The 27,626-nt window shown below is 48.4% G+C and overlaps 2 protein-coding genes across 2 annotated transcripts; one reads left to right on the top strand and one right to left on the bottom strand.

Annotated features, from left to right (window-relative positions):
* Positions 1 to 11,037, top strand: IGFBP7 (insulin like growth factor binding protein 7). Its single transcript, XM_010228167.2, has 5 exons — positions 1 to 457; positions 8,290 to 8,399; positions 9,116 to 9,232; positions 9,930 to 10,056; positions 10,839 to 11,037. Exons 1-5 carry the CDS (start codon positions 1 to 3, stop codon positions 10,856 to 10,858), a joined length of 831 nt encoding a protein of 276 aa, XP_010226469.2. The 3' UTR covers positions 10,859 to 11,037.
* POLR2B (RNA polymerase II subunit B) lies at positions 11,018 to 27,556 on the bottom strand. Its single transcript, XM_088531649.1, has 25 exons — positions 27,477 to 27,556; positions 27,258 to 27,330; positions 26,634 to 26,784; positions 23,748 to 23,860; positions 23,267 to 23,486; positions 22,776 to 22,934; positions 22,183 to 22,347; positions 21,402 to 21,598; positions 20,575 to 20,694; positions 19,941 to 20,127; positions 19,122 to 19,265; positions 18,707 to 18,846; positions 18,493 to 18,604; positions 18,085 to 18,239; positions 17,419 to 17,617; positions 16,883 to 17,051; positions 16,263 to 16,359; positions 15,103 to 15,197; positions 14,050 to 14,300; positions 13,872 to 13,961; positions 13,440 to 13,547; positions 12,905 to 13,018; positions 12,641 to 12,801; positions 12,073 to 12,268; positions 11,018 to 11,275 (listed from the first exon to the last, which is right to left on the bottom strand). Exons 1-25 carry the CDS (start codon positions 27,493 to 27,495, stop codon positions 11,186 to 11,188), a joined length of 3,525 nt encoding a protein of 1,174 aa, XP_088387775.1. The 5' UTR covers positions 27,496 to 27,556; the 3' UTR covers positions 11,018 to 11,185.
* Between the last annotated feature and the right edge of the window lie 70 nt (positions 27,557 to 27,626).

Raw genomic sequence — 27,626 nt, 5'->3', positions numbered from 1 at the left:
ATGCCGCCGTGCGCGCTGCTGCTGCTGCCGCTGCTGGCGCTGGGCGCGCTGGGCGCGCTGGGCGCGGGGCCCCCGGGCGGCTGCGGCCCGTGCGAGGCGTCGCGGTGCCCGGCGCTGCCGGCGCGGGGCTGCCCGCTGGGCCGCGTGCGCGACGGCTGCGGCTGCTGCTGGCAGTGCGGGCGCGGCGAGGGGGAGCCGTGCGGCGCCGAGGGCCGCTGCGCCGCTGGCCTCGAGTGCGTCAAGAGCCGCAAGCGCCGCAAGGCCAAGGGCGCCGCGGAGCCCCCCGCCGCCGCCGCCGCCGCGCTCGGCGTGTGCGTGTGCAAGAGCCGCTACCCGGTGTGCGGCAGCGACGGGCTCACCTACAGCAGCGGCTGCCAGCTGCGCGCCGCCAGCCTGCGTGCCCAAAGCCGCGGCGAGCCCGCCATCAGCCAGCGCAGCAAGGGAGCCTGCGAGCAAGGTGCGGCGCGGCCTGCCCTCCCTCCTTCCCTCCATCCCATCCCTCCTTCCCTCCATCCCATCCCTCCTTCCCTCCATCCCTCCTTCCCTCCATCACATCCCATCCCATGCCATCCCTCCCTGCTTCCTTGCGGGCCCTGTATTCCCTCAGCTTCAGGTGGATCACAGCATCAGAAGCCAAAGAGCCTCCTCGCGGTTTGGGGCAGGATTCAGCAGCCTCAAGGGCACTGCCTGGCCCCCTCCCTGCCCCTGTTGGGATGAGTTGGCGTTTAGCAAAAGAAACTAGAGGCGAGTGGCGAGTGCGCTGGTCACGGTGACATCGCCCAGGGGATGCTCCTGCACTTACAGCTGGGTAAGGGACTGTGCTGTGCGGGAACTGCCTCTGGGCACCTCGGGCAGACCAGTGCCAGGTGGGTTAAAACCCTTGTAAAGGCGGATTTTTAAATGCCCAGGAGTAATTGGGACGCCTGCCTGCCTGCCAGGGCCTCCCAGCGAGTGCCAGTGGACACCCACGTCTGTCTTCCCTCAGTGAAAAAGTAGGTCTCCTTGTCGCGTCTTATCCCATGGGAATGCTTGTAAAATAGTCGAAATGATTTCAAAACCGCCTTAAGTGGAGCCCAGGTCACACTAACCTGCCTAAATTTGGAGTGCAGCTTTCACTGTGTCGCAGTGACTCACACAGATGTAGCCCCTCTCCTTGGCTCCTGGCATGGGAGAGGTCGCGCTCCAACAGGCCACTGCCTGGGCCTGGGGCCTGAGCCGCCCTGGGGAGCAGGATGCAATTAGGGAAGACTAAAGCCCTGAGGAGAGGTTTGAAAACCCTCCGAGTAAGTGCGTGTGAAAGCTTCAAAATTTCAGCGCTATCATCATCGCCTCGCCCTGGTTCAAAATGCAGACAGGTAGCAGCTTCCTCCGTCCTTCCTGGCACGTAGTGCTTTGCGCTCGCAGCATTCACAGTTAGGAAGGCTTCTTCCCGAGCTTTGGCTTGAAGGCAGCACTCTAGGAGGAGGAGTTTCTGCTGCTTGGGCTCTGCTGGAAATGCTGGCTTCCTTCCGAGCAGCTTTGGGAGTGGGGTGGGTCAGAGCACCCAGCTGCGCTGCTTGCAGCATATCTCAAGGACAGCACTGCTGCTCCGCTGGAGGAGTGTGCTCATAAACACACTCTGTGTAGGGTCACAACCTCCACCTCCTCCTCCTCCTTCTTCCCATAACTTGGGCCAACTATGTCTTGCAAAACAGTGTTTGTGGATCACCCACTGTCTAAGGAAAGCAGGAAAGGCTGGGCAAGAATGGGGCTAAGCACTTGGCTCTTCCCCACTGTCACCTTGAGTGGCTTCGTTTGCTCAGAAAGTAGTGTCTGGAGAACAAGGGACTTGGGCTTCATGCTCACTGGGTGCTGAAGTTTCTCTGTGCAAATCCCGGGACTGTTGGGCCTGCGTCCTTTGGGGACAACAGGCAGGAGCCTTTGAAGTCTGAGAAGTGACCCAGAAAACATGTTTTCATGTGAGCTGCGTCGTGTAGCTATGTATATGTTTTTTCTCCTCGAGTGGAGCCAGACCGAGAAGGCTTGCTTGGATTCAGCACTGCTTGTTTGCGCAGGAGGAAATGCCGAGCGCTGCTGCCGCTGGCCTTCGCTGCCGTCAGTAGGAAGGGAGGTGCCTAGATGTGGGGCGCCCGGCCGAGGAAGAGGATGAGGCTCAACAGATGTTGGCTGCTCTTCCTGACATTGTGCTCCTTTTGTCATCCCTACCCGCGTTTGCCTAAATGTCCCACCCCAAAGAGTCCCACTTAAGGGAGCCTTTAAGCATCTCTCTAACCATCCCAATGGGGAGTTGTACAGAGTCTGCTTTTTACCTCTATTGCACAGCCAGTTTTGTGCGTGTTAGCGATCAATGTGCGCAGAAGGGTCCAACAAAATACACAGAGATTGAACCGCCTAGGCAGCGCCACTTGAGTACTTGCATTGCATTTCACAAGAGAGCATCTGCAGACCTAATAAAGCAGCCCAGAAACACAGAACTCATTATGGAGGGAGTTACATAATGTTTCACATGCAAATTGTTACTGAAGATGCGCACATTTTTCCACCATAGATGACGATATAGATGAATAGATGGTTCATTGGTTCACACAGATGAATAAAGGTTCATTAAAATGCTATTTGAAAAAGCTGACAAAATAGAGGGCCTGTTGAGCTTTCCGTGTTCCTCACAGTGCCCATCACAGCATTTGCTGCGCAGCTATTGCTGAACGAGAGGTACCTCCCGCCAGCTGGGAACGAGCCGGACACTGGGGAGGAAGGAGGCAGCCTTTAGGCCTGAGTAATTGGCCCTGTCCTTGTGATTTATTCTGCATTGTGTGTTTTCCAGGCCTCTCTAGTCTGAGGCCTGCACTCTTTTTGTGAACACAGGGAAGTAGTGCAGGAAAAGGCACTTCCCGAGCAGCCGAGTTTACCGCTGGGAAGCGAAGGGAATGAGTCAAGCAGGGCTGCAGAGAATGGAAGCAGCAACCCACGATGCAGCCAGTCCTCCCTGGGCGCGGATGGCAAGCAGAGGGACGAGCATAGCGGGCTGTGCTGCCCGGCTGCTCTGAGCGGGACAGGGGGGCCGTCACCCAGGTGTGATCGAATGCCTCGTACGGACCTCGCAGCTTCTGCTTTTGCGGCCAAAGCGCATCCTGCGGCGCAGGCGCTGAGGCTGTTTGCAGGCAGCCAGGACCTCTGGCATGAGGACTGCGGCAGCCGGTGCCGCTCCCAGACAGCTGCAGAGGGAACGAGTGCTGCAGGGCTCAGCTCAAGCGGTGCAGAACAAGCCCTCCAAATGCCAGTCCCCACCAGCAAAGCTGGAAGGGCTCCTGGCATGACGAGCTCTCGGAGCAGGCAACTGCTCACACTTGTTGCCCAGCCGGTGCGAGGACAGACAGGCTCCCACTGGGCACCAATCCCACCTCAAGTTGCTGTTATCATCAGCTATTGGTAAACGTTTGCTTAGAGGGACAGCGAGCAAGTGCTTGCACACCACTCAGTTTGCCTCATCACAGCCCTTGACTTGAGGGACTCGCAGGGCAGTGGGGTTTGCAGTCCCTCACACTTGTTCCTACCAGCCTGGGGTCTCCAGGGGGCCTTGCCTCGTCTGTCAAGGACCCCTTTGTCCTTCCTATAGCTGAGAGCTTTTCACTCGTGGATGAATCTTGCAAGTGTGGAGGTCGCAGCACAGTGGAGCCACGCGCACATGTGCTGGGAAATGCGGTTCTTCCATCCACAGGGAGCACTGCAGGGATAGGGGACGTGGAAGCAGCTCTTCTTCGGCATCCTGCTTGCTCTTGGGCAAGGATGAGGATTTTGAGACCATGTTAGTACAGCCGGAGCTGTGTGCTTGAGGTTCTCAAATTCACCTACGATTTGGGGATTTTCCACTGTCACAGGATAGGCCCTAATTCCTTCTGAGAAGGCGTTTAGCTATTTGGAAAGGTAGTGGTTCACTGAACCTTAACAATTTTGAGCTTTTATGGTTACCATGCTGAGGTCTTGCTAGGGAAACTGTTTAATACATAACTTGGCAGCTTGGAGCTCATTAGCTGGCATAGCTCTAGGAGAGCACAGGCCTAACTGGTGCTCTTCAACACTCCAGCTAGCCAGGAATATTCTGCATTTTACCTGTGTCTTCATTCAAAAAAAAAATAGTAGCCTAATAAAATTGCTAGGGAGGAATTATTTTAGATCAGCAAATTCCTCCCTGTGTTTGTTATTTCTGCTGCTGGAAAGGCATGCTGGGTTTAAAAATCTAATCCTTTGTTGGGCAGAGGTTGATTGAGGTTCATAATAAGTTGGAGATTACTACATAACGAGCCTAATCAGGTTGGACTTTTGAAAGCCCTGCTCGCTTCACCATGAATAAATGCTGCCGGGCCAAGTTCCCGCCTCTGCCAGCCCTCCCGCCTTTCACATTCCCTGAGGCTTTATGTCTGCCTGACAAAAGGGCTCTTGAAAGGAGACAAGCTGATTAGCAGCCCGTATCCCGCCAGAGCAGGGTCCCTCCTGCTCCAGAGGGTGCCCTACGGCAGCTGCCTGAGGTAACTGAGCGGTGACTGGCTACGAGCCCTTCAGCGGCTGCACGTGCAGCGGCAGATGCCGCTCTGGATGGCGCCCGCTGGTGAAGCCAGGACTAACGACTGGCTACACTGAGCATTAACTAACACACTCAGCATCTGGAAGAGGCACCCGCTCAGCTCTGATTGGCTCTTGTCTTGCTCTCTTCAAGTCCCGATCCTTCTCATGACATAACGAGTTTTCTCCATAAAACTGAGCCAAGGTTACAGAGAGAGAGGAGGCCAAGAGGGTAAGAGCTTCTGTACAGAGAGGAGGTCAGGGACAAAGCACAAATGTTATAACAGACATGTCTGAAGCAGTGAAGGCAGCTGCAAAGCTCTGTGTTACGCACAGGGACAGCAGCTCTTAGAGACTAACACAGGGAAAAATGAGGTGGGTAAAAAGCAGCAGAGAGAGGGAATAGGAAAGGTAGCTGTCATTGGCTTGTTGCAGACTGTTAGCAAGAGCTGTTTCATCTTTGCTCAGGGATCTTGGCTTTTCCTCATCACACACCACTACAAGCACCAAGAACAGCTGTTGCTCATGGTCTTGGCAGTATTGGCTTCCCTGTCGTTGCAGCTTTGAGATCCAGGTTGATGCATTTGAGGTGTTGCTGAATGCAACAGAGAACTGTGCTTGGCACGAGGCATGCAGAATCGCAGCCTCTTCTGTGTGTTCAACATTGGAGTCAATTGGGATCTTGTTAGGGAAGGGAAAAGTGGGTTGGGTTTTTCTTCCCCTCCTCTCACCCCCCTCTTACCCCAAGAAGGACTATAGAAAGATCAAACACGAGGTCTCTTTACGTGATGAACCTTTCCAGGGTCCCTGGATTGCTGAAGTCTGACAGCAAGAGCAGGGAGGGCAGCCGAGGAGGTCCAGCATCTCCCATCTCCTTCGGTGCAGACATCCTGCAGCGCATTGTGCTCTGAGCACCTTCCTGAAGCTCCCTGGTCTCTCTGAGTTCAACTTCAAGGAGAGAGAAAAATAGCTTCAGAAGAAGGAGCTGCGCTTGTAAACCTGCCAGGAAAAAAAAAAAAAAGGCAGGCAGCTTTAAGAACAGGGAAAGAAAAACTGCTTTGAAGATATTTAGACTTCCCGTCCACTGCTGCTCCTCCCAAAGCACTGTCCTGGGAAGCAGCAGCAGAAAGCACGCAAGCCAGAATTAGAAAACGCCGTTCACAGAAGGTTTCCTCTTCTCCATATAAAGTCACTTTCCCAGCAGCTTAGGAGGACGGAGTGAGTCTATTTTCGGGCTTGCACGAGAGTGAAACTCGCCTGGCTTGGCTTTGCTTTGCCAAAGAGAGTGCTCCTCGTTGTTGTTTCAAGCAGAGCTCTGGAGAGGCTGACATGCAGAGTGAGCCCCTGGGATAGGGAGCAGGGCAGCTTTGTCCCCACAGCGGCCCTTCACCCACAGCTGCTGTCCTTGGTTTCCTGGGGGAAGCCAGAGCAAGGGAGGATGTGTAGGACAGGGCTCTGCACAGAGGTCACGGCATCACGTGCAAGGTAGAGCCAACACTGAGCGGCAACGGCCGTCCTTGTGCTGCGAGCGAGGGGCGAGTGGGTGGGCTGGGTGCCGAGAAGCAGAAATGGGACATCTCGAGGCACCAGTGAGCAGGGAGAAGGTGCCCGAGGAGCGCTGGAAACAAGAGCCAAACGATGGCCTCACCGAGGAAGTCACAGGCACGGCCGTGCAGTGCTTTGGCAGCAAAACAACTAAGTTACAGCCCCAGGAAATCTTCCCTGGCTGCTGCTTGTGACAAACCGCAGACCATCAGCTCCCCATGAGCTGCAAAAAACAAGTGCTGGTCTTGTAGGCTCACTGCCCCGCGCCAGCGAGCTCCCTGGCTCAGAGAACCCTCTCCCTGGCTCTGGAGAGCTATTTGTCTGAGAGCACCGGGCAGAGCCGCTCGGAACACCAGCGGAGCAGCCGCTCTTCACAAGGAGCCTGCACTTTCTGTTCAGCCAAAAAGCTCCCTGCAAAACAGCAGGGGGAGGGAGGGGGTGCTAAATAACCTGCACATCTGCAGCGTCCTTGGGTGCCCCAGTGAGGGGGAAGCAGAAAACAGAGACCTGGACTGGTTCCTCCACCACTCACACAGGTTAATGTGTTCGTGTCCCCCAACGTCTCCAGGAGGTTCAGGCACCCGCCTGCTCAACTGCTGCTGCAGAGTGTGGGGAGCGACTGTGACACAGCGAGTGACACTGAATCAACATGAGTGGTAACGAGGATCTCCTTCCCTGTCAGGGTGTAGCCATCGCTGAATGATGATCGCTTTCTCCTAACAGGAACCAAGCAGCATTCCCTAGAAAGTGGAAAAAAATATCAGGCAGGGTATGTTGTGATCCTCGTTTAAATCTTCTGACTCCCCGGCCTTCCTCGTTTATTTTTAGTGGAGGGAAGAGTCTGACTCTAGCGTTCTGGCTATTCAAGTGGGATATCCCAAGAGAGCAGAGACTGACTCTTCTCACGACACCAGTGCTCCCCTCTGGCTGTGCGTGCAATGCTGCCAGGTCCCAGCTGAGGAAAAAATGAGCCAAATCAGGAAAGAGCATAATGGTGCCTTAAATATGCATGGCCTTTAACATAAGAACATAAGAATCAGTGTCTTTTTTTTTTTTTTCCCCTGTCGGGGGAGATGTGGGTTCTCAGGGGACTTGTGTTTCTCCAGCATCACAGAGAACCCCAGCAAAAGGTGACAATGAGGAAAGTGGCACCCAGGGGCCAAGGTGACCCCAGCTCACACAGGCAGGAGCTCTGCCCTCGGAAGGGCACCCAGGGGAGCAGCTGGAGCAGGAGGCAGCACACATGGGATGGCTACACACACTGCGTATCCACAGGAGGCCCCCGTGGGCCCCTGGGGACATCCTGGTGGCAGAGAACCGCCCAGAGTGCTATTTGCGCCAGGCCCCAGCACCCCTGAGAGAGGGTGACTCCAGCAAAAGAGCCCTTTCCATGGTGGAAAGGGTGCTGTGGCTCTCTGAACAGCCCTCTCCTGGCCAGCACACAGGGAAGCCTCCCGCAGCCGGCACCAGCATGGATCTGCTCCCAAATCCCAGGGAGGAAAACAGGCCCGGCGCTGTTGGAAGGTGCCAGTGGCAGCGTCGCACCTGAACCCCGCTCCTGAGCAGCCTGCAGGGCCGCGCGGAGGTGCAGAGGCCGGGGCTGCAGGTCCAGGACCCCATAGAGGGCCCCAGGACAGAGCACAGACAGAAGCTGCCGGGCAGGCGGAGGAAACATCAGGAAAATCTTCTGTTTTCCTCAACAAGTGGAGATAAATACTAGGCGTTCCGTAGGGCTGTGCTTCCAAGTGGGGGAAATAGCTGGTATTTGCAAAGCAGCCCCACTAGGGAAGGGTTAAACAGAAAAGGCCATTCTTTCCTGAGATAGGAGATCCAACTCCAACAGTTCCTAGCCTGAGGGATAAACATCCCCAGCTAGATCTGCAAAACTGCTCTGTTCCTGGAAATTACTCCCTGTTCAAGCAGAGACCAGAGGTCTGTGGGGAGACTCAGTGCTCGCCTGCGGCCCTCTCTCCTGCCCTGCATAGAGACCGACGTGGCCCTCGGGCCAGTCCCTTTCACTGGGTACATGAGACACCAGAGCAAAATGCTCCCTCACCTTGAACATCAGTCTCGGGAGCGGCCAGATCCGTCTCTCCAACTGCTCAACGTGTGAGTTTTGGCCGCTAAAGGAGGACGCGGCCCTGGAGCCACGCGGGGCTGAGAAGCTTTTCTCCCTCTTGGCAGGTCCTTCCATTGTGACCCCTCCAAAGGACATCTGGAACGTGACGGGAGCGCAGATCTACCTGAGCTGCGAGGTCATCGGCATCCCGACACCCGTGCTCACCTGGAACAAGGTAAGGCTCCTGCTGGGAGGCCTGGCAAAGCTGAGGCTCATGGAACTACACAGGAGGCAGCAGGACACACAGGCCACAGCAGCCCCCCTCCTTAGAAACATGTCTCGCCTGAGTTCTCCCATCTGTGCAACCCTGTCCACCCCCGGACATCTGGCTTTGGTTAATGCTGAGCTGTCTCTTTTGCTAAACTCTCGTTGATCCCGCTGTGGAACTCAGCCTGTGTTTTCCTCGTCAGTGCCTGGCATAGGGAGCGCGCGGAGAAGATCCCCCGGGCTGCTCTCACGCTGCCGCGGGCCGTGTCCGAGCGGACACGGACACGGGCACCGCGCAGGGTGGCTTTGCAACAGCTGCTGGTAGCACCCAGCTTAGAGCACGGGCCACACTGGAGCACAAGGGGCCTCGGTCTTGGCACTCAGAGCCACTGCCAGGTGCCACAGGCTCCTGTGCTGCAGAGGGGTCTTAATGGAGCTGAAAGGATCCTACCTTGAGTGTTACGGAGAAAAACTAAGTGGCCCTGCTCTTGTGCCTCTTCCTCAGGGCTGTGCGGCTGCTGGCCCGGTGAGCTCGGCTGGCATGGGGGTGCCAGCCATGGCAGGTGGCCAGACCCTCCCTGCGCAGCCCAGGCAGCGTTTCTGGGGCTACACGCTCCCTTGGGAGCGCTGTCCTAGCCCTTCTAGCACGACCAAACCCTCAAGCCTTTCTGCTCTTCCCTGTAGATAATTCAGGGACAGTATGGCGTGCAGAGGATGGAGCTTCTGCCTGGGGACCGGGAGAACTTGGCCATCCAGACCCGAGGGGGGCCTGAGAAACATGAAGTGACGGGATGGGTGCTGGTAAGTGGTGTGTGTGTGCCCGGAGCTGCGAACTTCCTGCACGGGGCTCTCTGCTGCTGCCATTCACGGGAAGGACAGACCATCTCTTGCATAGGAAGCAGCATACAGAGGCAGGACACCCTCAGGACAGGCACACAAGCTGGGGAGCCCTCGCAGCTCTGGCAGCACTAAGTGGCCCTAGTTAAGCCCATCACCCTGGAGCTGTGTCCGCTCTCACGCTCAAAAGGCCTCCCAAGCTTGAGGAGCAGCTGCAGCTTCATGCAATCACTGCCAGCTGCTGCATGCAGCACATTCCAGGGAAGCTTTTTTCTCCCTGCCTCTCCTTCCCCATGCCAAGCGTGCCAGGCTCCAACATCTCCAAATGAAGCAAACACTGAAGAGCAGAGACTTGTTACACCTGGCCTAGCAGAGCAACAAAAACCAGACCTGCCCGAGCTGCAGGGGTGGGTGCTCATCCTTGGGGCTGCTTTCGCAGGGAGAGTCTCTGCCACCTCAACCAGAGCAGGGGCTGCAGGCAGAAGGATTCAGGTCTGAACGGTGCCGTGCTCCGCAGGGTCCCTCCAGCTCGGCTGCTGCTGCTGCCCCTGTAGCTGCTTGTCGCTTCTCTGCATGACCCTCCTTGAGCTATTCAGGAAGTGCCTGAAAACTGAAGCACTACCACTACAGGACACACACTGCGGGGGGGTTTCTCCCTTAGATATCTCCTCTGAGCAAAGAGGACGCTGGAGAATACGAGTGTCACGCATCAAACGCCAAAGGAGAAGCAACAGCTTCTGCAAAGATCCACGTCGTGGAAACTCTTCACGAAATAGCCCTGACCAAAGGTAGGCGTTGCGGATCTCTCCTCCAAAAGCTTGCTCAGCTCTCTCATACGGAAGGCTGCCTCTATGTAATGCTTTCTGCAGAAAGCTTATACTGGAAGTAAGTTTAACGTGCAGCTTTTCCTCTGTTTGGCAAAACATCCCCAGCAAGTCTGAGCTGCTAGAATTCCCAGGATTGTCAAATTGCGCCCCCAAGTGCTGCTAAACACTGGAGACGAAGATACAAAATTAAAAATGGATGTGGGGCTGTTAACAAAAGAGCTTTCAGTGGTTTTCCAGGCCTAAGTTAGTGTCCTCAGGCTGCATTTCCGTATACTCAGAACACTTAACAATGCATCACCCCTTTTCAGGGAGCAGTCCTGGCATGCCAATCCCCAAGACACTTCAGGGACTTCAATTCCTACCAGGTCCCTGCACCTCCGTGTTCTTCCCCAGCCTGAAAGCGACCTGACTCCTGTTTCCTGGAGTGCCGGGCGGTGAATCCTGAAGATTGGGACCATAAATATAAGGGTGGGGAAGGCAGAGGCACTGGGGGCAAAGCATCCGGCTAAACAGCACTGGGAGGCCCAAGTCCTCTCGAGGATATAATGCCACTTTGGATCCCACTGCTTGCTGCTGCTTGCTAAACTTTAGCAGAGCAGCAGTCCCAAGTTCCTAGGTCCTTCCATCCCTGAATAGCCTCAAGATTCCCTTTAGGTCAAGAGCAAGGGCTCACATCTCTGCTCAAGCTGCTGCATTACCCTGTGCAACAACCCACCCCACCTCGTGTTCTTGTTTTTCCACAGATGATGGTGCAGAGCTGTGAGGGGCCAACTGCCACTTACGCCAGTTTTAAGTTAGCATTATGGAAAGCTGCAGCCTCTGGCATTTTCTAGCCCACTGATCAGCTCCCTCTTACCTTCGTTATCCCTTCAGTACTGATTTGCTTGCACTCTTTTTTTTTGCACGCATACCAATAAACAGATTCACATGTTTGATTACAAATTTTAATTCTATTTACATGAAATAAACATACAATACCTTGAGCAGTAGAGAGCAGATGTGTAAAATTGTATTCTAAATACAACCTACACAAACTGAAACAAAACCTGAGCAGTTCAGTCTCACCATTTAAAAAAAATCCTTTTAAAGGCTAAACACTCATCATCCGAGGTGCAATACTCATGGACATCAGCTCTTGGAAAAGGAGCTTGCAGGCATAGGGCATTCGAACCAAAGAGATCTGGAAATACAGTTCAAAAGACTTGTGATTAGCACTTCTGAAGCACAAACTCCCACCACCTTCTCCATAATAACTTGACAAGTTCTGGGGACAGAGCTAGATGTGAAGTTATGTATGGAAGCACTTAACTAGCAAAGCTCCAAGGCAGGAACAAGGAAGAGGGAGGATAAGACTCTCTCTAGAGGCTATGCAGAAGCTCTTCAAAATTCATTTTTAGTGCTAAAATCTGCAGCTGAGAAATGAGATCTTAAACAGGAGCCAAGGGAAAACGTGCCCAGGGAAGTTTGCTTGGCATGCACCAAATGCAGTTATCAAGACTTCTGTCTCACATCTCTTCTTTAGCCCAAGCCACTGTTACAGTCAGTGCCCAACACAGGAATAAGACTGTTCAAGATAAAAATAGCTATCTGTGCTGCCCCTTGACATAGCTCTGTAACCAAGCACACACTGCAGAGCTCTGGGAACATAACTGCTTCATGGGAACAGTCACAAGGGTGACAGCTCCAAATTCTTGCAGTGTGGAGTTTTACGCTTTGAATATTCTAAAAAGAGGCTCTCGAGTCTTTTACTTTTCAAGCCTCTGAAAACCCTGCACTGCAAAATACCTGAACGACCTTCGCTGCCACGTGCAAAGCCGCCACTGCAAACTCGGAAGGAAATATCCGAGTTAACTTGGACACAATAAACACTGAAACATTTGTGCTTTTGAACCCAACACACTCCCCCATGTCTCTGTTCACACACACGACGTCCTCTTACCCACCAAGAGGAACCTGGGTTGATGAACTGGCACCTACCTGTGTTTTATTACGGCATCCCCGGCATTCGTAGGTGTGAGTCCTGGTGTTTGCAATCGCCATGATCCCACAGAGGTTGCAGACATGGACTTGGTAAGGATCCGAGGCTTCGAACAACCTTTCCCTCAAGAACTGGGCTGCTCCGTGAGCAATCTGGCAGTCGCGCTCCATCTCTCCAAAGCGAAGGCCACCGTCCCTGGGGAGCCAAAGGACCTTTTGAGTTCCCTGACAAAACACATCGGCACTTGCTGCTGCGACAAGAAATTTGGCAGAGTCACAAACCAGGAATAAAGCTAAGCATTATTTTTCCTCTAACCTTTCAGAGTAAAACTCTTGGGGAGAATGCTGCCAGAGCCATCTAGGCACATGCTGGACAGCCACGGCACACCCCCACAGCAAAACGATGAAGGGCTTAAATCAGGCTGCACTCATGTTAAGGCAAACACACCAAAACGGGTAGCTAATCAGGGTTAACCAATTAAGTCCTAGATGTACAGCTGGGGCAACCGAAGTTTAGGTCCAAGACTCAAAACAAAAACCCTGCATAGAAACCAATAAACATCCTCACCGAGATCTCCCTTCCATGGGCTGTCTGTTAAGGATCTGGATTGGCCCTCTTGCACGAGAATGGATTTTGTCATCTACCATGTGCTTCAGTCGCTGATAATACGTAGGACCGATGAAAATCTGCGATGTGATTTTTCGGCCAGTGAATCCGTTGTAGAGGACCTGAAGTAGTCAATGCAGCCATTGAATTATAAGCCCTCCTGCCCTTAAAACGTGCATTAAAAACAAAACAAAACCTACAGATGAATTGCCATTTTGGCTCTACCTCATTTCCTCTCAGATGATAGCCATAATCTGACAGGAGATTGGAAATCTTCTGCACGTTGACAGCATCATTAAAGGGCGTCGCATCACCGATTTCCCCCTTGTTCGCCGATACCTACAGAGAAAAGGTTTGCAAAAGCCTGTCAGATTTTTGAAAGGCTGATCAGAAATTTTGTAATACCAGAATATAAGACTTCATACCCAAGAGTGGTCTGTCTTGCTTTGTTTATCTCCTACACATTTTAGAGCTGAGATTTTCAAAAAGGCACATCATCAACAATCCTGCTCTTTTCTTAAGTGAGAGGGAATATTTGGAATAAATTAAAACAGCCGACCACAGAGTAAACTGCAATTTCACTTGCTGGACAAAACTAACAAGGTGGCAGCTCCCCCTCAAGAAACCTGCTTTTGCTCTCAAGTAAATGGAGAACAACTGTGACTTTCTAATGGATTAACAAATACCAGAGAATGGTTATCTTAAAAGAAGCGTTTTAGCTGCCATTTCTCAGACGTGCAGCCAAAGTCCTTCTCTTTACCTTGCCCTGGAGACATTCAATCAAGTGACCGATGGTCATGCGGGAAGGAATGGCGTGGGGGTTGATGATTATGTCTGGTGTGATGCCCTCGCAGGTGAAGGGCATATCCTAGAGCAGGAAAAGAGACAGTCAGGACCTCCCAGAGCACCAGCTTTAACAAAAGCAGTTTCATGGATTCACAGTAAATATTTTAAGGCATTCCAGGGGCACATTAGTATAAAGGAGGTGTCCCTTTCTAAGACCATTCTTGCAGATTTTAAAGCATTAAGTCACGCTAATGTGATGCAGTAGGATATATATTGTGATACAGTAGTTTTCCAAACAAGCCACTTCAGGTGAGAAATAAAATGTTTGGAAGAAGGAGTGTAGAAAAATGTAAAATTAAACCCACAAAACACCACCACACACACAACACCACACCACATACACTACCTCTTGCCTGTACTGGATTCCACAGGTTCCTTTCTGACCATGTCTGCTGGCAAATTTATCTCCAATTTGTGGGATTCTTACAGAGCGTACCTGTAAGTCATGGGTAAAAATTCAACGGATAACTCAAGTTCTGAAAAAAAAAGCATTAAGTGGAAAATGTAGACATATTAGTGCTCACCCTAATTTTGCAGAACTTGTATCCCTCTTGGTTAAGAGTCACCATGACCTGATCTACGATACCCGTCTCACTAGTTCGCAGGAAAGTGCTACAGTCCCTCTTTGTGAAACGTCTGTTAGTGCTTTCCAGCTCATCCTCATTTTCTGGCAGAGTGACCGTTTTACCAATAATAACATCGTCCCCAGACACACGAACTCCGGGTGCTATCAGACCGTCATCATCAAGTTTGTCATAGATAGCATGTCTCATGCCTGAGGAATGAAAGAAAAAAAAAAAACAAAAAATTAGATTCCTCAAATTTTCAATACACTGAGGTTTCGTAGAAATTCAGCAGGTGTGCTTGCAACCTCAGCCTAGTGCTGCAATGTCCAAAGATCTTTCTGAAGATATCTGTGTGTTAAAAAACACACGAATAAACAAAACAAACAAACAAACAAACTCCAACAGGTCGAGGGAGGTGATCCTGTCCCTCTGCTCAGCCCTGGTGAGGCCACATCTGGAGTATTGTGTCCAGTTCTGGGCTCCACAGTACAAGAGGGATGTGGAGCTGCTGGAGAGAGTCCAGTGCAGGGCCACAAGGATGATCAGGGGCCTGGAACATCTGCCCTATGAGGAGAGGCTGAGGGAACTGGGCCTGTTCAGCCTGGAGAAGAGAAGGCTGAGAGGGGATCTAATCAGTGTATATAAGTACCTCAAGGGAGGGAGTGAGGAGGATGGTGCTGGTCTCTTTTCAGTGGTGGCCACTGATAGGACTAGAGGAAATGGCCATAAACCGAAAACACCAAAAGTTCCACAGGAACTTAAGGAAAAATTTCTTAACAGTGAGGGTGACAGAGCACTGGAACAGGCTGCCCAGAGAGGTTGTGGAGTCTCCTTCTCTGGAGATCTTCCAAACCCGCTTGGACGCAGCCCTGTGCCACGTGCTCTAGGTGACCCTGCGTGTGCAGGGGGTTGGACTAGATGGCCTCTAGAGATCCCTTCCAGCCTTAAGCATTCTGTGATTCTATGATTCTAAATTAACAAACTCGGTCTTTATATCCTACTGTATCTTACCTTGACACGTTTCACGGGTAGGCTTTTCAAAAACTTCCTCTTGGTCATAGCCTTTCTTGGACTCTTGCTCTTTGTAGGAGCGATAGAACACAGATCTGAAACAAAGTTATAAAGTTGTCTGCTCTGCGACCCAAATCCTCGTGCTCAGCCTGCACATCCAAATTTCGCTATAACCCCATTCTGCCACATACTGCGTCTACTGTTAGTAAGGGCAAAGCCAATAGCCTCACACAAACTGTATTCTGAAGTCCTGTAAATCTGACTGTCACCAAGAAAAAAACACAGTTTCAGTGGAGTGTTTTAATGGTCACTCTTCAGATACTGCCAAAACACCTATAAATAACGTACTATTAATTAGTGAGTTGCAGAGACCTTCAGACCTGCATGATCTCTCAACAGTAGTTCTTATTCCTAGGGACTTTTCACATCTTTGCCTCATCATTCTGAGATTTTTTTTTCTTTCTTCCTGACATTTTACAAGGTTTTTTAGGCTTCTGTTGCTACTCCTAAGATCCACTCTGAGCACAAGTGAGCGGCAGTGGAAAACACATTTAAAAGCTCTTGGGGACATAGGAGGTTCTATGAAAGTTGGTCATGTGAGCTGTAAAATCCAACAGTCCCATATTTACTCTACACTGGGAGGCAGCACATCCATCTTTTTTAGGTTCACTCAGGCAAAACAAAAAAAAAAACAGAAATTCATTGGCCAAGATATACGGTTACCTCACTTATCTAAACAGCAGCAGAAGGAGGAAGGCTTAAAATTAAAATTGCCAGTTGTCCCAAGAGGAGCTACAATATTAAGCAGAGGAACATTCCAATCCTCACAGGTAGCTGTCATAACTACTAAAGATACAAGTATATTATAAAGATTCAATACTGGCATCATACAACTAGCAACTCAGGCAGCAAAGAATGCAAATATTTTTCCATTATATCAGCATACAAAAAACCTTTAACAGAATGAACACAACAACATACACCATTTTCACTGTGCTGTTGTTTCCTCTCCCTTCTTTTTTTTTTAAACACTTCTCAATCTGAACAAATTTGGAGAAGCGTCTTGAGGTATAGGATGAGCTTCTCTCAACCCTCTGGAAAAGTGATGATATATATATGTATATATATATATATTTTTCAAACTCTTTAAAATATCACACCTGAAAAAGCCTCTGTCCACAGCAGATCGGTTCATGATGACAGAATCTTCCTGGTTATAGCCCGTGTACGATGCAATGGCTACAATCGAGTTGATACCTATAGCATGCAGAGCAAATATTTTGCTAAGATGCAAACATACTCAACAGATGTTACTTACAGCTCAAAACAAGTTGCATTCTCTACACTAAAGCTGATCTAGCCTTCTTAGATAAACTTATCTTTAGACCGCATGGGAAAACCAAGCACTTATTAATCAGTAAATGCAACTGTGGGCAGAAAGGAAATTAGAGGTTTTATCAGAAGAATGACCCCTGTGGGGAACCTATCAAATACCAATGCAAAAAATGCACTTTGCACTTATATATATGTATATATGTAGATAGATAGATAGATACACACACATATAGCAGACTATATGGATAAATACTCTGAGTAGCAACACTAATAGCCTAATAATGTGTTTTTGCAGTCTAGGTGCCAAGGTGCAAGTTAACATCCTAACTTATCATTCATTTAGAAATTAAATATACTGGCTAAGTATTTAGGTCAGACATGTTCATGATTTTTTTAGCTCAAACAGAAGAGTAATATTTTTAATAAGTATTAATTGGCAACATACCTGCTGGTAACTCTCTAAATCGCAAGTACTCCATAGACCGAGTTGTCACAAGGGGCTTCTGGGGGTAGTAGAGCACGTGTGCCAGCGTATCCATACGGACGTGGAAGTTCGTAATGTAAACTCCCATAGCCTGCTTCCCCATGGCAGACTGGTATGTATTCCTAGGAGACTGGACACAAACAAGTTTTGATTCAGTTCAGATAGATCTTGCTGTGCTTCAGTTTGTGCCCGTTGCCCCTCACGCTAATGCTGGCAATTGCTCTGCAATTAGCTTGGGCTCTTCTTTACAGCCTCTCTTCATATATTTCTACGCATTTATGAGATTCCCCCCCTCAGTCTTCTCGTCTCCAAGCTGAACAGACTCAGCCTTTCTTCATGTGAGAGATGCTCCAGTCCCTTCGGCGTCTTAGTGCATCTATGTATGTGCATATATATGTGTGTATATGCACACAAGTATACGTACATACCAAGCTCTTGACCCATATAGCTATAGGTTCTCTATCAACCTTAAGAATGTCAGAAGTGATGCTACTGACCTGGTTGTGATCAGGGAAAGGGATAATAGATGCGCAGACTCCCAGGATCATAGAGGGGTGAATCTCACAGTGGGTGTATGTTGAACAGTAGGCAACACCTTTCTCCTGCAGGTCGTCTGGGGTCATGGCCAGCATCACAGTCTCCTCTTCCAGGGTATCAATGTACTCCACTACCCCACTGGCCACGAGGTCCTGCCAACTAAACAACCAGGGGGTTAAATGCTCAGCTAACACAGAAAAGGGCTCTAGCAGGACCACGAAAAAGAACTTTGCCACCTTATTATTACCACCACCACCCGATACTATATATATATGTATATATATATATATGCAGTGTGTATATATATACGTGTATATATATATATATACACATACACGCACATATTATATATATTTACAAAATTACATTCCCAGACAAAGCAGTTTTGTGATGAAGCTTTAAACACTTCCCACTTCACATGGAAAACTAGGTTGGATTTTAGACACAGAATCACAGAATGGCTGAGGTTGGAAGGGACCTCTAGGGATCATGCAGTTCAACCCCCTGCTCCAGCAGGGACACCCAGAGCACACGGTGGCATCCAGGTGGGCTTTGAAAATCTCCAGAGAAGAAGCCTCCACAGCCTCTCCGGGCAGCCTGTGCCAGGGCTCTGGCACCCCTCTCACCTGTAGTTGTTATACTCTCGCTCCTTCAGCTGGTCAATATGCCTTTTCTTCAACAGCAACTTCTGCTTTTCCACAATCAAAAGGGGACGACAAATCCTGCCTGCATCTGTATAGATGCGGATTTCTCGCTCCCGGATATCCCTAATCATGGAGACCTGTTGGAGGAGGCAGTGAGACCTAGTGAGTAGAGCCAAAGCCTGACAAAGGAGATAAAGTTCCCCAAAAGGTGACTAAGTTTCCTAAAATAAAGGGCTTATAGTTCCTCTCGGCAGCACAGAAAATGTATCATACTCTTACAAACAAAAATATCCTACTTAGGATATTCTATTTAGAGCTTGTAAAGTAGTCTCTGTCTGCTATCCTTCCTCATGTGAAGAGATACTTAAAGTCTGGCTGTTAAATTTATACCTCTGACACAATGATGTCCATCTGGCGACGCAGCTTTCTCAATGTGTTCATAAGCTGCTCTGGATCTTTGTGTATTCCTACCCAGCAGCCATTAACAAAAATCTTGGTAGCACTAGGAGAATAAAAAAGAAAAAAAAAAACGACCACCACTACCTTGAAATACTCTGCAGAATAAAACATTCAAGTCTGTTTAGACAATTCCATTTGTACATACTCGGCTATCGCTGCTGGAGATATTTCTTCCAGGTTTTCCATACTCCACTCTTCCAAGAATTCCAAAATTGGGGATGGCTGAGAGCCCACAGAAATGTAAGCCATCAGGGCTAAGTTCTTCACGAGCCCCACTGCATGACCCTAATGCAGAAACACAAAGTAGTTTTGTATTTCCAAAGAAACAGACCCCTCAATATTGCAAGCACTAAAACTTTGAGGCCTCAAGAGACTGCATAAAAAACATGCTATTTGCTCACTTCTGCCATTCAGCTACAGTTAGCTCTAAGACTAAACACTAATGTTAGTATTTCAAATAAAGTGCCAGCAACAATCGCAAGCACTAAGGCTGCAAAGCGACAAGCAGATAAAAGCAGTTGGGAATGAACAGGTCCCAATTCCAATATTATTTCCATTACCTCTGGCGTCTCGGCAGGGCAAACCATCCCCCAGAGCGTGTTGTGCAGCTGCCTGGGCTTCGCCAGTTTTCCGTCTCTGCCGATGGGAGAATTCAGGCGCCGCAGGTGGGACAGGGTGGATGCGAATGTCAGCCGGTTCAACACCTGCACAGGCAGGGAGCTTGGTTAGGTAATAAATGATACTTGCAAAAACACTCTCTAAGTTAGATTTTCACCAGCAGTTTGCCAGTAGAGCAATTGCAGACTTAGTTGTTAGGAGCAAACCTACATACGTATTATTTTTTTCAGAGCCTGCTCAAAGCTCCTTAAAGATTTAAGCAAATTTAATTTTATAGCATAAATCATGAAAACTTACTGAAAAAATACAAATAATAATAAAAAAGCCTGAACAACTCCTTTACATACACAGAGAAAACAAAGCATCTAGAAGCAGCTACCACCTCTCTCCTCCTTTCATTCCTTTGCCTTCCTCGACTCACAATCTTACAAGGGCTCCAGAAAACAGAACGGGCCGGCATTCCAGAACTCGATTCTTTCCAGCACACAGGAAGGTGCTCTAACACAAACAGAAGCGATTACAGAACTCCACCAACCGTGGTATGGTGCGAGAACACAACGAATAAAACCCAAACAAGGAAACCCACAAAATTTCAGCTCCTTGAATCCTCACCTGTTTCAGGTATGGAAATTCCCTTCAGAGGAAAGTGCTATTTAAGACACAACAGTGGTCTCTGGTTGCAGGATTAAACTCTTCCATGAGACAACTTTATTTTTAGGTAAACTTGACAAATGCCCTCATGCCTCTTCCAGCTGTCTTACCTGAGATACTCCTGCTCTGGCCTGATGAGCTTTCTTCTGATCCCCCCAGTTTCCAGTCGCCAATGAATACTTCAAACCATCTGAAATAATTCTTGTTTTGATTGCCAGTTCCAAGTTGAAATCTTTCCCTCTGTCAATAAACTTTTGTGCATAAATTCTCACTTCCTTCAGCAAATTCTTAAACATTCTGTAAAAGAAGAAGCCAAGAGATGTGATTAGACAGTATTGCAGCAACTCAGTTTATCTAGCACTACTTGGAAAAAAAAAGAAATGTCACTATCCCCCTAAATAGGAGCACGTAATTTACAACTAGAGAAAAAAGCAAGCAAGTAAATAAAAACCCAAACCCACTTATCCGTTGATAAATGTGCATAAGGGTTGGACCAAGTTACATTAAAAGTGATCAAAATATGGGATGATGTCAACCTCTTACGCTTCAAAACGTAAGCTGGCACTAAGCAGCTACCATTACAGAAAACCCAACCTCCTCTGTAAAGCCATCATCACACACAGGCTGTGTCGCCCCACGCCAGCTATGAGACACGACAGAAGAGTCTGATGTAGCCAGAAGCACAGAATTTGCCACGCAGCTCCCATCAAGCACCTCCAAAGAACATCCCTCTACTCTATTTACCCTCTGAAGAGGAAAGCTAGGAGCGGCCCGGCAAGATCCAGTCTTTTGTTGCCATAATGATCTCTGTCATCAAGCTCTCTTCTCCCCAGTGCAGCCAGCAACAATCTGTGAACCATATACCTGATGAAACAAGAAAAGTTTGCGTTTTCATCCATTCCTGACAGAGATTACACACTTTATGAGGTACGTCACAAACATTGGCAAGCCTAGAGCAAATCCAATCACCGCTGCTCTAACACAGAGCTCGTCAGCACACGAGCTGTTGGAGCTGAGTGATGCAGGTTCAGATAACCACAGGTGGAAAATGCACGCGGAAAGTAACGTGGAAATGATGGATAATGCATGGTGGAAAATGCAGATAAATGCACGTGGAAAGTAACATGGAATCATGGATAAAACGAGAAGTCTCTGGATGCTGCAATTTACCTGCCTATCAGGCATTAGTAACAACCAGGACACAACAGTAGTTTTTAAGAGCAGATTACATTACCCTGTAATTACAGACTGTCAATACTTATCAGCCACTACAGAAACATGTTTCCCCTGCAATGTGGGATCAAGAAAAGTACTTTGTCATGACTGTCACACCCGAAATAAGATTCAGGGTATGTGTAGAGTTTATTTTGCTATTTTATCACCACTTATCTTTTCTCAGCTGTGAAAACATGTCCTAGGAGTATCCAGAGATCGTAGTTAAAATAAATCTCCTATTCCCCGTCTGCTTTTATGCATCATATACTTCATAAAAACCTAAACCATGAAACGATTTGTATGCAGCATCCGTTTGCAGACATGGGACAGCACACCTAAGAGAAAGCCTGACATACCCTAAAAAATAGGCCTTTTTGGTTTCACAGAAGTCGCTGACGCCAACGTGTGGGAGCATCTCTTTCTGCAAGACTTCCTTAGCATACTTGATTCTTTTCTCTTTGGTGACACCTGGCTTGGCGCCTCTCGATCCAATGAAGTTCAGAGCAACGTTTTGTTCCTGGATGACAAAGGCTTCATCCAAAGAGGGTTTGACCTATTGCACAAAACACAGCAAAACCCTGAAGCATCTTTGGGGGTTGAAGAAAACTACAGAGCCATTTGAAGACAATTCTTTTGGGAAACTGCTAATTAGAGATCCAATTCTAACAAGTTTCAGACTTTTTAACACAGTGGTTCTTCCAAAAGCACCAGAAAACACGAATCAGGCGCAGCGGGAATCACAGCAGGAAACATGTAAAACTTCAGACTTCAGAAAATGGCTCTGAATCAAGTACCCTTTTGGCCTGTTGCTACATCGAATAGATTTTAAAAGTTAAAAAAAAAACACCCCAAAAGTTAAAAACAAAAACAAAAAAACTCTCAAGTGTCAGCAGAACAAGACTACCTCTCCCAATATTGATTTCAACAAATATTTTAAGATTTCCAGGGCATTTTGTGCACTTAAGTGCACCCATCAGCATGGGTTTAGGCACAGGGCTTTTGTCATTTCTAACAAAAATAATAAAAGAACAAATTACAATTGGGAAAGGAACAAAATACTTTAAATACTCTAAATTTTACCATCAGCTAGACATCACCTAATGTTAAGCTAGGAAATATGTTATTTCTATTAATTACCATTTCCATCATTTCTGGATCCTCAAAATCGTAAATGATGTGCTCCAAGATGTCCCTGTCTGACACAAAGCCTAGTGCACGGAAGACAATTATGATGGGCACTTCTTGTTTGATGTATGGTAGAGTTGCTACAATCCGCTGGCCAATAGCACTCTTCTTTGCGCCCTAAAAGACAGGAAGAAAAATACATTTGTCTTAGAAGATTTTTGCCTTTAAACAAAAATCTTCTTTCTAGTCTTAAATGATATGTTATAAATGCACTGAATCAAGTTTCTAAAAACCCATTGACAGTAATTCTCAACAGATCCTTTAGCCAACACCTCCCAGCTTGTTGCCAAGAGAGTCTCAGTTTCAGCCCCCAAAATGAACTAGTCGTCCCAAAGATGAGCATCACATATGATATGATAAACCAAAGACATTTTCATACAATTTTACCCTCCTCACAACTTCACATTGAAAGAAACTCCTCCTCAAAATCCCCAAAGGCAACGACACCAAGCAACAGGACGGTAACAGAACTCCAAAAACACTCTTTAACACAAGGCCAGCTGTTTCACTGGGGCAGGGGAGAGTGTTTTACTGCTTTGGCCTACCTGCCCGCCTCTGGCCAGCATGCTAACCCAGATGGTACTTGTTGGTCGAGAGGAATTTTCCAGACAGGATCTACACTCTCCCGTGTAGGCATACTTTGAGTCTTTCTTGGCAAACACGTACACTGTGTTCGTAGCCATTTTCTCCTGAGCAATCAGAACCTGTGTTTGAAATGAGGACACTTGTAAATAACTGATAACAAGGCAGCAGACGAGAGAGCAGACGTCTGAAAGCAGACGAGAAGAGCTAAACCCTTGGCATTCAATACACATCAATTTGCAAAATGGTAGAGAGAAATGTGTCCCACAGGAGGAGGGGAAAAGATGCCTGAACAAAGGACCAAAAGCTCATCTTTCTACAAGAGGTTAAGAGCCTGAAGCAGAGATAGCACACTGGGATAAAAGCGTTTGTGTTCCTGCCAAAAGACCTGTGAATAAATAACATTAAATCTTTGGCCTCTGTGATACAGACTGTGCAAGACATCACCCCTTACCTTCTCCGATCCATTGATGATGAAGTAGCCGCCGGGGTCGAGAGGACATTCATTGAGTTCACAGAGATCACGGTCGGTCAGGCCGTTCAGCAGGCAGTACGTTGAACGTAACATGATGGGGATTTTTCCTATAAACGTTTTCTGATGCTGCGTCTGTAACTGGTCTTCCCCCTCTTTAATAACTGTTTTAGTTATATCCACGTACAGAGGGGCTGAATACCTGTAGAATAAAAATACCACTACATTATCTCTCAGTTGTTATTCCAGACAACACAGAAAGATGACAACAACAGTTATTCCAGCACTCACTATTCAACATTAAGCACCATTACAAATTAGCATCTGCATTCAACAACTAGACACTGAGATTTAAACAGAGCAGTGGTCATTAAGTCTCCAGTGTATGAGTAAATTGGAAAAGATCAGTGGTTTATAAAGTTGTTCCCCTCTTTTTTTTGCCCTCTGCAGAGGTCCTTCTTACGTGAGGTTTCTCAGTCGGGCTTCGTTGGGCATCATGGGTGAGGGTGCTCCATCTCTTTCCCAATGAGTCGGTTTGGAGAGATAAATTTGTTCAAACTTCAGCAGGTAGCGGGGCTGGAAAACAAGAAGACATTTAGCTACAGCATAGGAAACATCAGTTTTGATCGTACAAGAGCAGATTTAAGATCCATTTAAGATCCAGCGCTGCTTCATGTCTTCGCTCAGGGGAAGGAAATGATCCCTCTTCATTGAAAAAAGAGCACTTAAAAACCTCCAATAATTTCGAATCAGATCATTAATAAAAACATGTAAAGAAAACTGTCAGGTCAAAACCTTGGGCAGAAGTAGAAAAAGTGTCCCAGTAGATCTTCTCCTGTGAAACAGCTAACAAGCCCCATATCTGCCAAGGCAGGGAGCATATTAACCAGTAGAACATGCCTGTTTTAGAAATGTGGAGCTTTAGCTAACGATAGCGGTTTTACTACCTAAAAAGTTGCAACTTCTTCAATACATGAGACAGTTTATGCATCTAGATAGGGTATTGGTTTTCATAAAGCACTGCTCCCTCGCAGAAAACTTATCAAACTTAGTAGTTTAATTCTAGTTCCACTGAAATCCGTTCAGGTTGTCCCAGCACCTTCAGTAACAGAAGGATGCTCAGGATCTTCACTTTGCTCCAGCCTCCAAGTCATCCCGTCCAGATTCCTACTGTGTTAAGACTTACCACTTTTACCTCATCTAAACCAAAGTCCAGCTTCCAAAACAGAAGTCTTTCAGTTTTAAAACAATATCCCGATCAAGGTGTATCAGTCCTGATGCACAAGCAGGTGGATACTGAGCACGAGCTTGGCCTGCTTGTGTGCCCAAGGACACAGAGATGAGACACTCTTCCCAGAGCATTTCACTGACCAAAAGCCAGCAAACACAAGCAAATCAGTATCACAGGCAGCTGCAGACCTCCTGAAGTCAAAGTCAACACAAACTCTGGGCCCAAACTATTACAGGCAAAAGAGGAATCACCCATTCCACCCATTTCGTCCTACACAGAGCTACAGAACAAAAAAAATCTGAGGTAGGGTTTTTTTTTCCTACAGAATAAGCAGATTATTGCATTAATGTATCAAATCAACACACGTTTCAAACAAAATGGGAATCTCACTGCTGCTATGCACAGAAAGTAGTAACAAATAGCCTTCTGTATTCCTGATCTGCTCTCCTTCTTACAGCTAACCAAAATCCTTACCGGACAGGGATGACCATTTTCAACGCCTGAAAATGTAGCACATTGGGTAAAATGAGTTCTTAGGATAATCCTAAAGGATCAATAAGAAAATAAAACTTGAATCATCTGAAAAGACCTGGAAACTACCTAATTTTAAAGAAAAGCTTCCTACAACAGTAAGCAGCAGAGCTGGTACCCACCTCATTAACATACACTTTGTTGGCCAAAACATTGTCTCAATTCTTACCCAAAGGGCACATTTTTCCTAGTTTTCCAGCAGCACTGGCCTGATGCACCAGGTTTCACAATTTAACTTGGCAGCAATTAAATATTTTTACTGCATTTCTTATCGCTTAGCATGGTTATTAGCCTTCTTGTGCGCTATAAATCCCTTCTAAATGCCTTCAAAATTCAAATGTATGAAGTAGCGGGAAGAAGAATCAAAAAATCCCCTTAAAAGGGTCAAGAATCCTCATTTGTGGCAAGAGGTTATGTCTAAGTGCCTAAAGAAAAAACAAACAAATAAACAAACAAAAAAACACAGGTTTCTTTTCTCTTACATCTTGACATAACCCTAACAAGAAAAAAAAAAGGCAAAACAAAACTTTAATATGATGGTAAAAATAAGAAACCTAAGCTATCTGCTACAAGAAATTGCAACACCACATTTTTGTAGAGAAGAGCGCAGATAAACACCACCAAGTGACTGAACCATGAGAAACTTTTATGAACTGCACACCTTGAGAACACGGTACAATATGTGGAAAATAAGGCAGGGAACATCGGGGGAATTATGGTGAGGAAGAAAAACAAAGAAAAAGAAAAAATCTGAGAGTGCAGCCAAAAAAGAGCGAAAATGTAGCTATTCTCTGTATAAAAGTGTTTGTCCACAAAAAAAATGCAAGGGGATGTTCAACCAGGTGAAACAACCTGTGTTGTTGGAGGTGTTTTAAAGCTCTGCCAGGAAAGCAGCAAGGTTGTGACTGGTGGTAGGGAACTGGATCACCACGCTTGGCACCTGCGAACGGGGATCAAAACACTGCAGGGCACAAGCAGCTGAAAGGCCCACGCAGTCTGTGAACAGCCATCACCACAAAGAACAGACCTTGGAGAATTTGTTCTCCTTTGGTGCACAGTACCCACAGGAGATGGCAAGAAATGAAACTTGGAAGACCCAGGCCTGACTTCGGTTAAGAAAACCAGCATGGAACACTGCAGCCATAAACCTTTCCCACCAGGAAAAGGCTACTGAAAATGCAGAAATCCACCAAAATAAGCCTTGTTTTTGGCTAGCTGGCTTGTTCTGCTATAGCCCTGCCAGTGGTGCTGATTCTCAGTCCTGAGTGGTAGGGCACAGTAACTGAGAGGTCGATTTCCAGCAGCAAAGCAGCCATTCCTCGATTCAGGGAAAAATGTGACTCTGATTGTGTGTCAGGAATCACTAACTCTACAAAAGAGAAAAGCGTGACTCACGGAAAACAATCCTCTTGCACGTGTTTTCTTGGCGCTCGGCTTCACTATTAGAAAACTGGGGCAGGTGTCTCACAGAACGAGGAGCAGGGCCACAGCCCCTTACTGACTCCTGGCTCTTGAGAGGGGAGCGGATAAAACCCACGCAAACAGCAGAAAACCACTCAGCACTGCAAGCAAAATAGCTGCACTTACTGGCTCTTCCACCTCCCCTGTGGCATGCTGGGCTTCAGCTTGCAAGTCAATCGGTGGAGCGTCTTCGACAATTCTCTGCACAGACATCTGAATAAACTCGTCAAAAGAATCCAGTTGCTGCCTGACCAGGCCCTTCTCATCAAAGTAGGAGCTGTAATAATCAGAAGAGAGAGCGTTACTCAGCCTGAGCTCTTAATTTGACTTGTGTACTCTCTATAGGAAAAAGCTCAATCACTGCTTACTAGCAAACCTTCAGAAGTCATTAAACACAATGCAAAAACACAACTGCTGCATTTCCCCGAGGCACGAGGCACAGCTGCTCAGTAACGTTAACAAAATAAGCCCCTTCTCGGTGTTTGAGGCACAGCCGCAGCAGTGCCCGACTCGGTGCCAGCACCCGGCTATGCCCAGACCGCACACGCAGCCCATCTGGAGTCGAGTTACAGCCCAGCAAAGCGGGATTCTGCTAACGTTTTTCTGCTGTGCACGTGGCAGATCAGTTTGCTCCGAGCAGCTCGCAGCTGCAGGCCCCAGGAGCCCGCAGCTTCCCCTCACACTGCGGAACCAAGGGGTTTCTTCCAGCAGGCCGTGGAGCACTGAGGGCAGTGAACGTGGAGCACTCGCCTGATAACGATCCAGCAAGCCTCCTGCCACAGGTCCGGCGTGATCTCGTCGTCGTCCTCGTCATACTGCATATCTGGGGAGCAGCGACATCGCAGCAGGGTCACTCACCGCGGCCGGCGCCTCGGCTTCCCCCCCACCCCCGGCCCCGTCCCTCCGCCGCGCGCGACCCCAGCGGCTCCCCAGCCGCCACGCCAACCCCAGCGCTCCGCGGGCCCTCACCTTCGTCCGCGTCGTACATGGCGGCGGCGGGAGGGGGCCGCGGGCGGCAGCCGGGACCGGAGCGGGGAGCGCGGGAGGCGCGCGGGACTGCACTGGGCCTGCCGCGCCGCGCACACTGCGCAGGCGCCGCGCCGCGGGAGGGGGCGGCGC

The sequence above is a fragment of the Tinamus guttatus genome, unplaced genomic scaffold (assembly GCF_059628265.1).
Source record: "Tinamus guttatus ecotype Peru unplaced genomic scaffold, ASM5962826v1 Tinamus_guttatus_pri_ptg000423l, whole genome shotgun sequence".
In the NCBI taxonomy this organism is placed as follows: Eukaryota; Metazoa; Chordata; class Aves; order Tinamiformes; family Tinamidae; genus Tinamus; species Tinamus guttatus.
The sequence above is the reverse complement of the archived record's forward strand: the minus strand, read 5'-3'. Positions and strand labels throughout refer to the sequence as shown.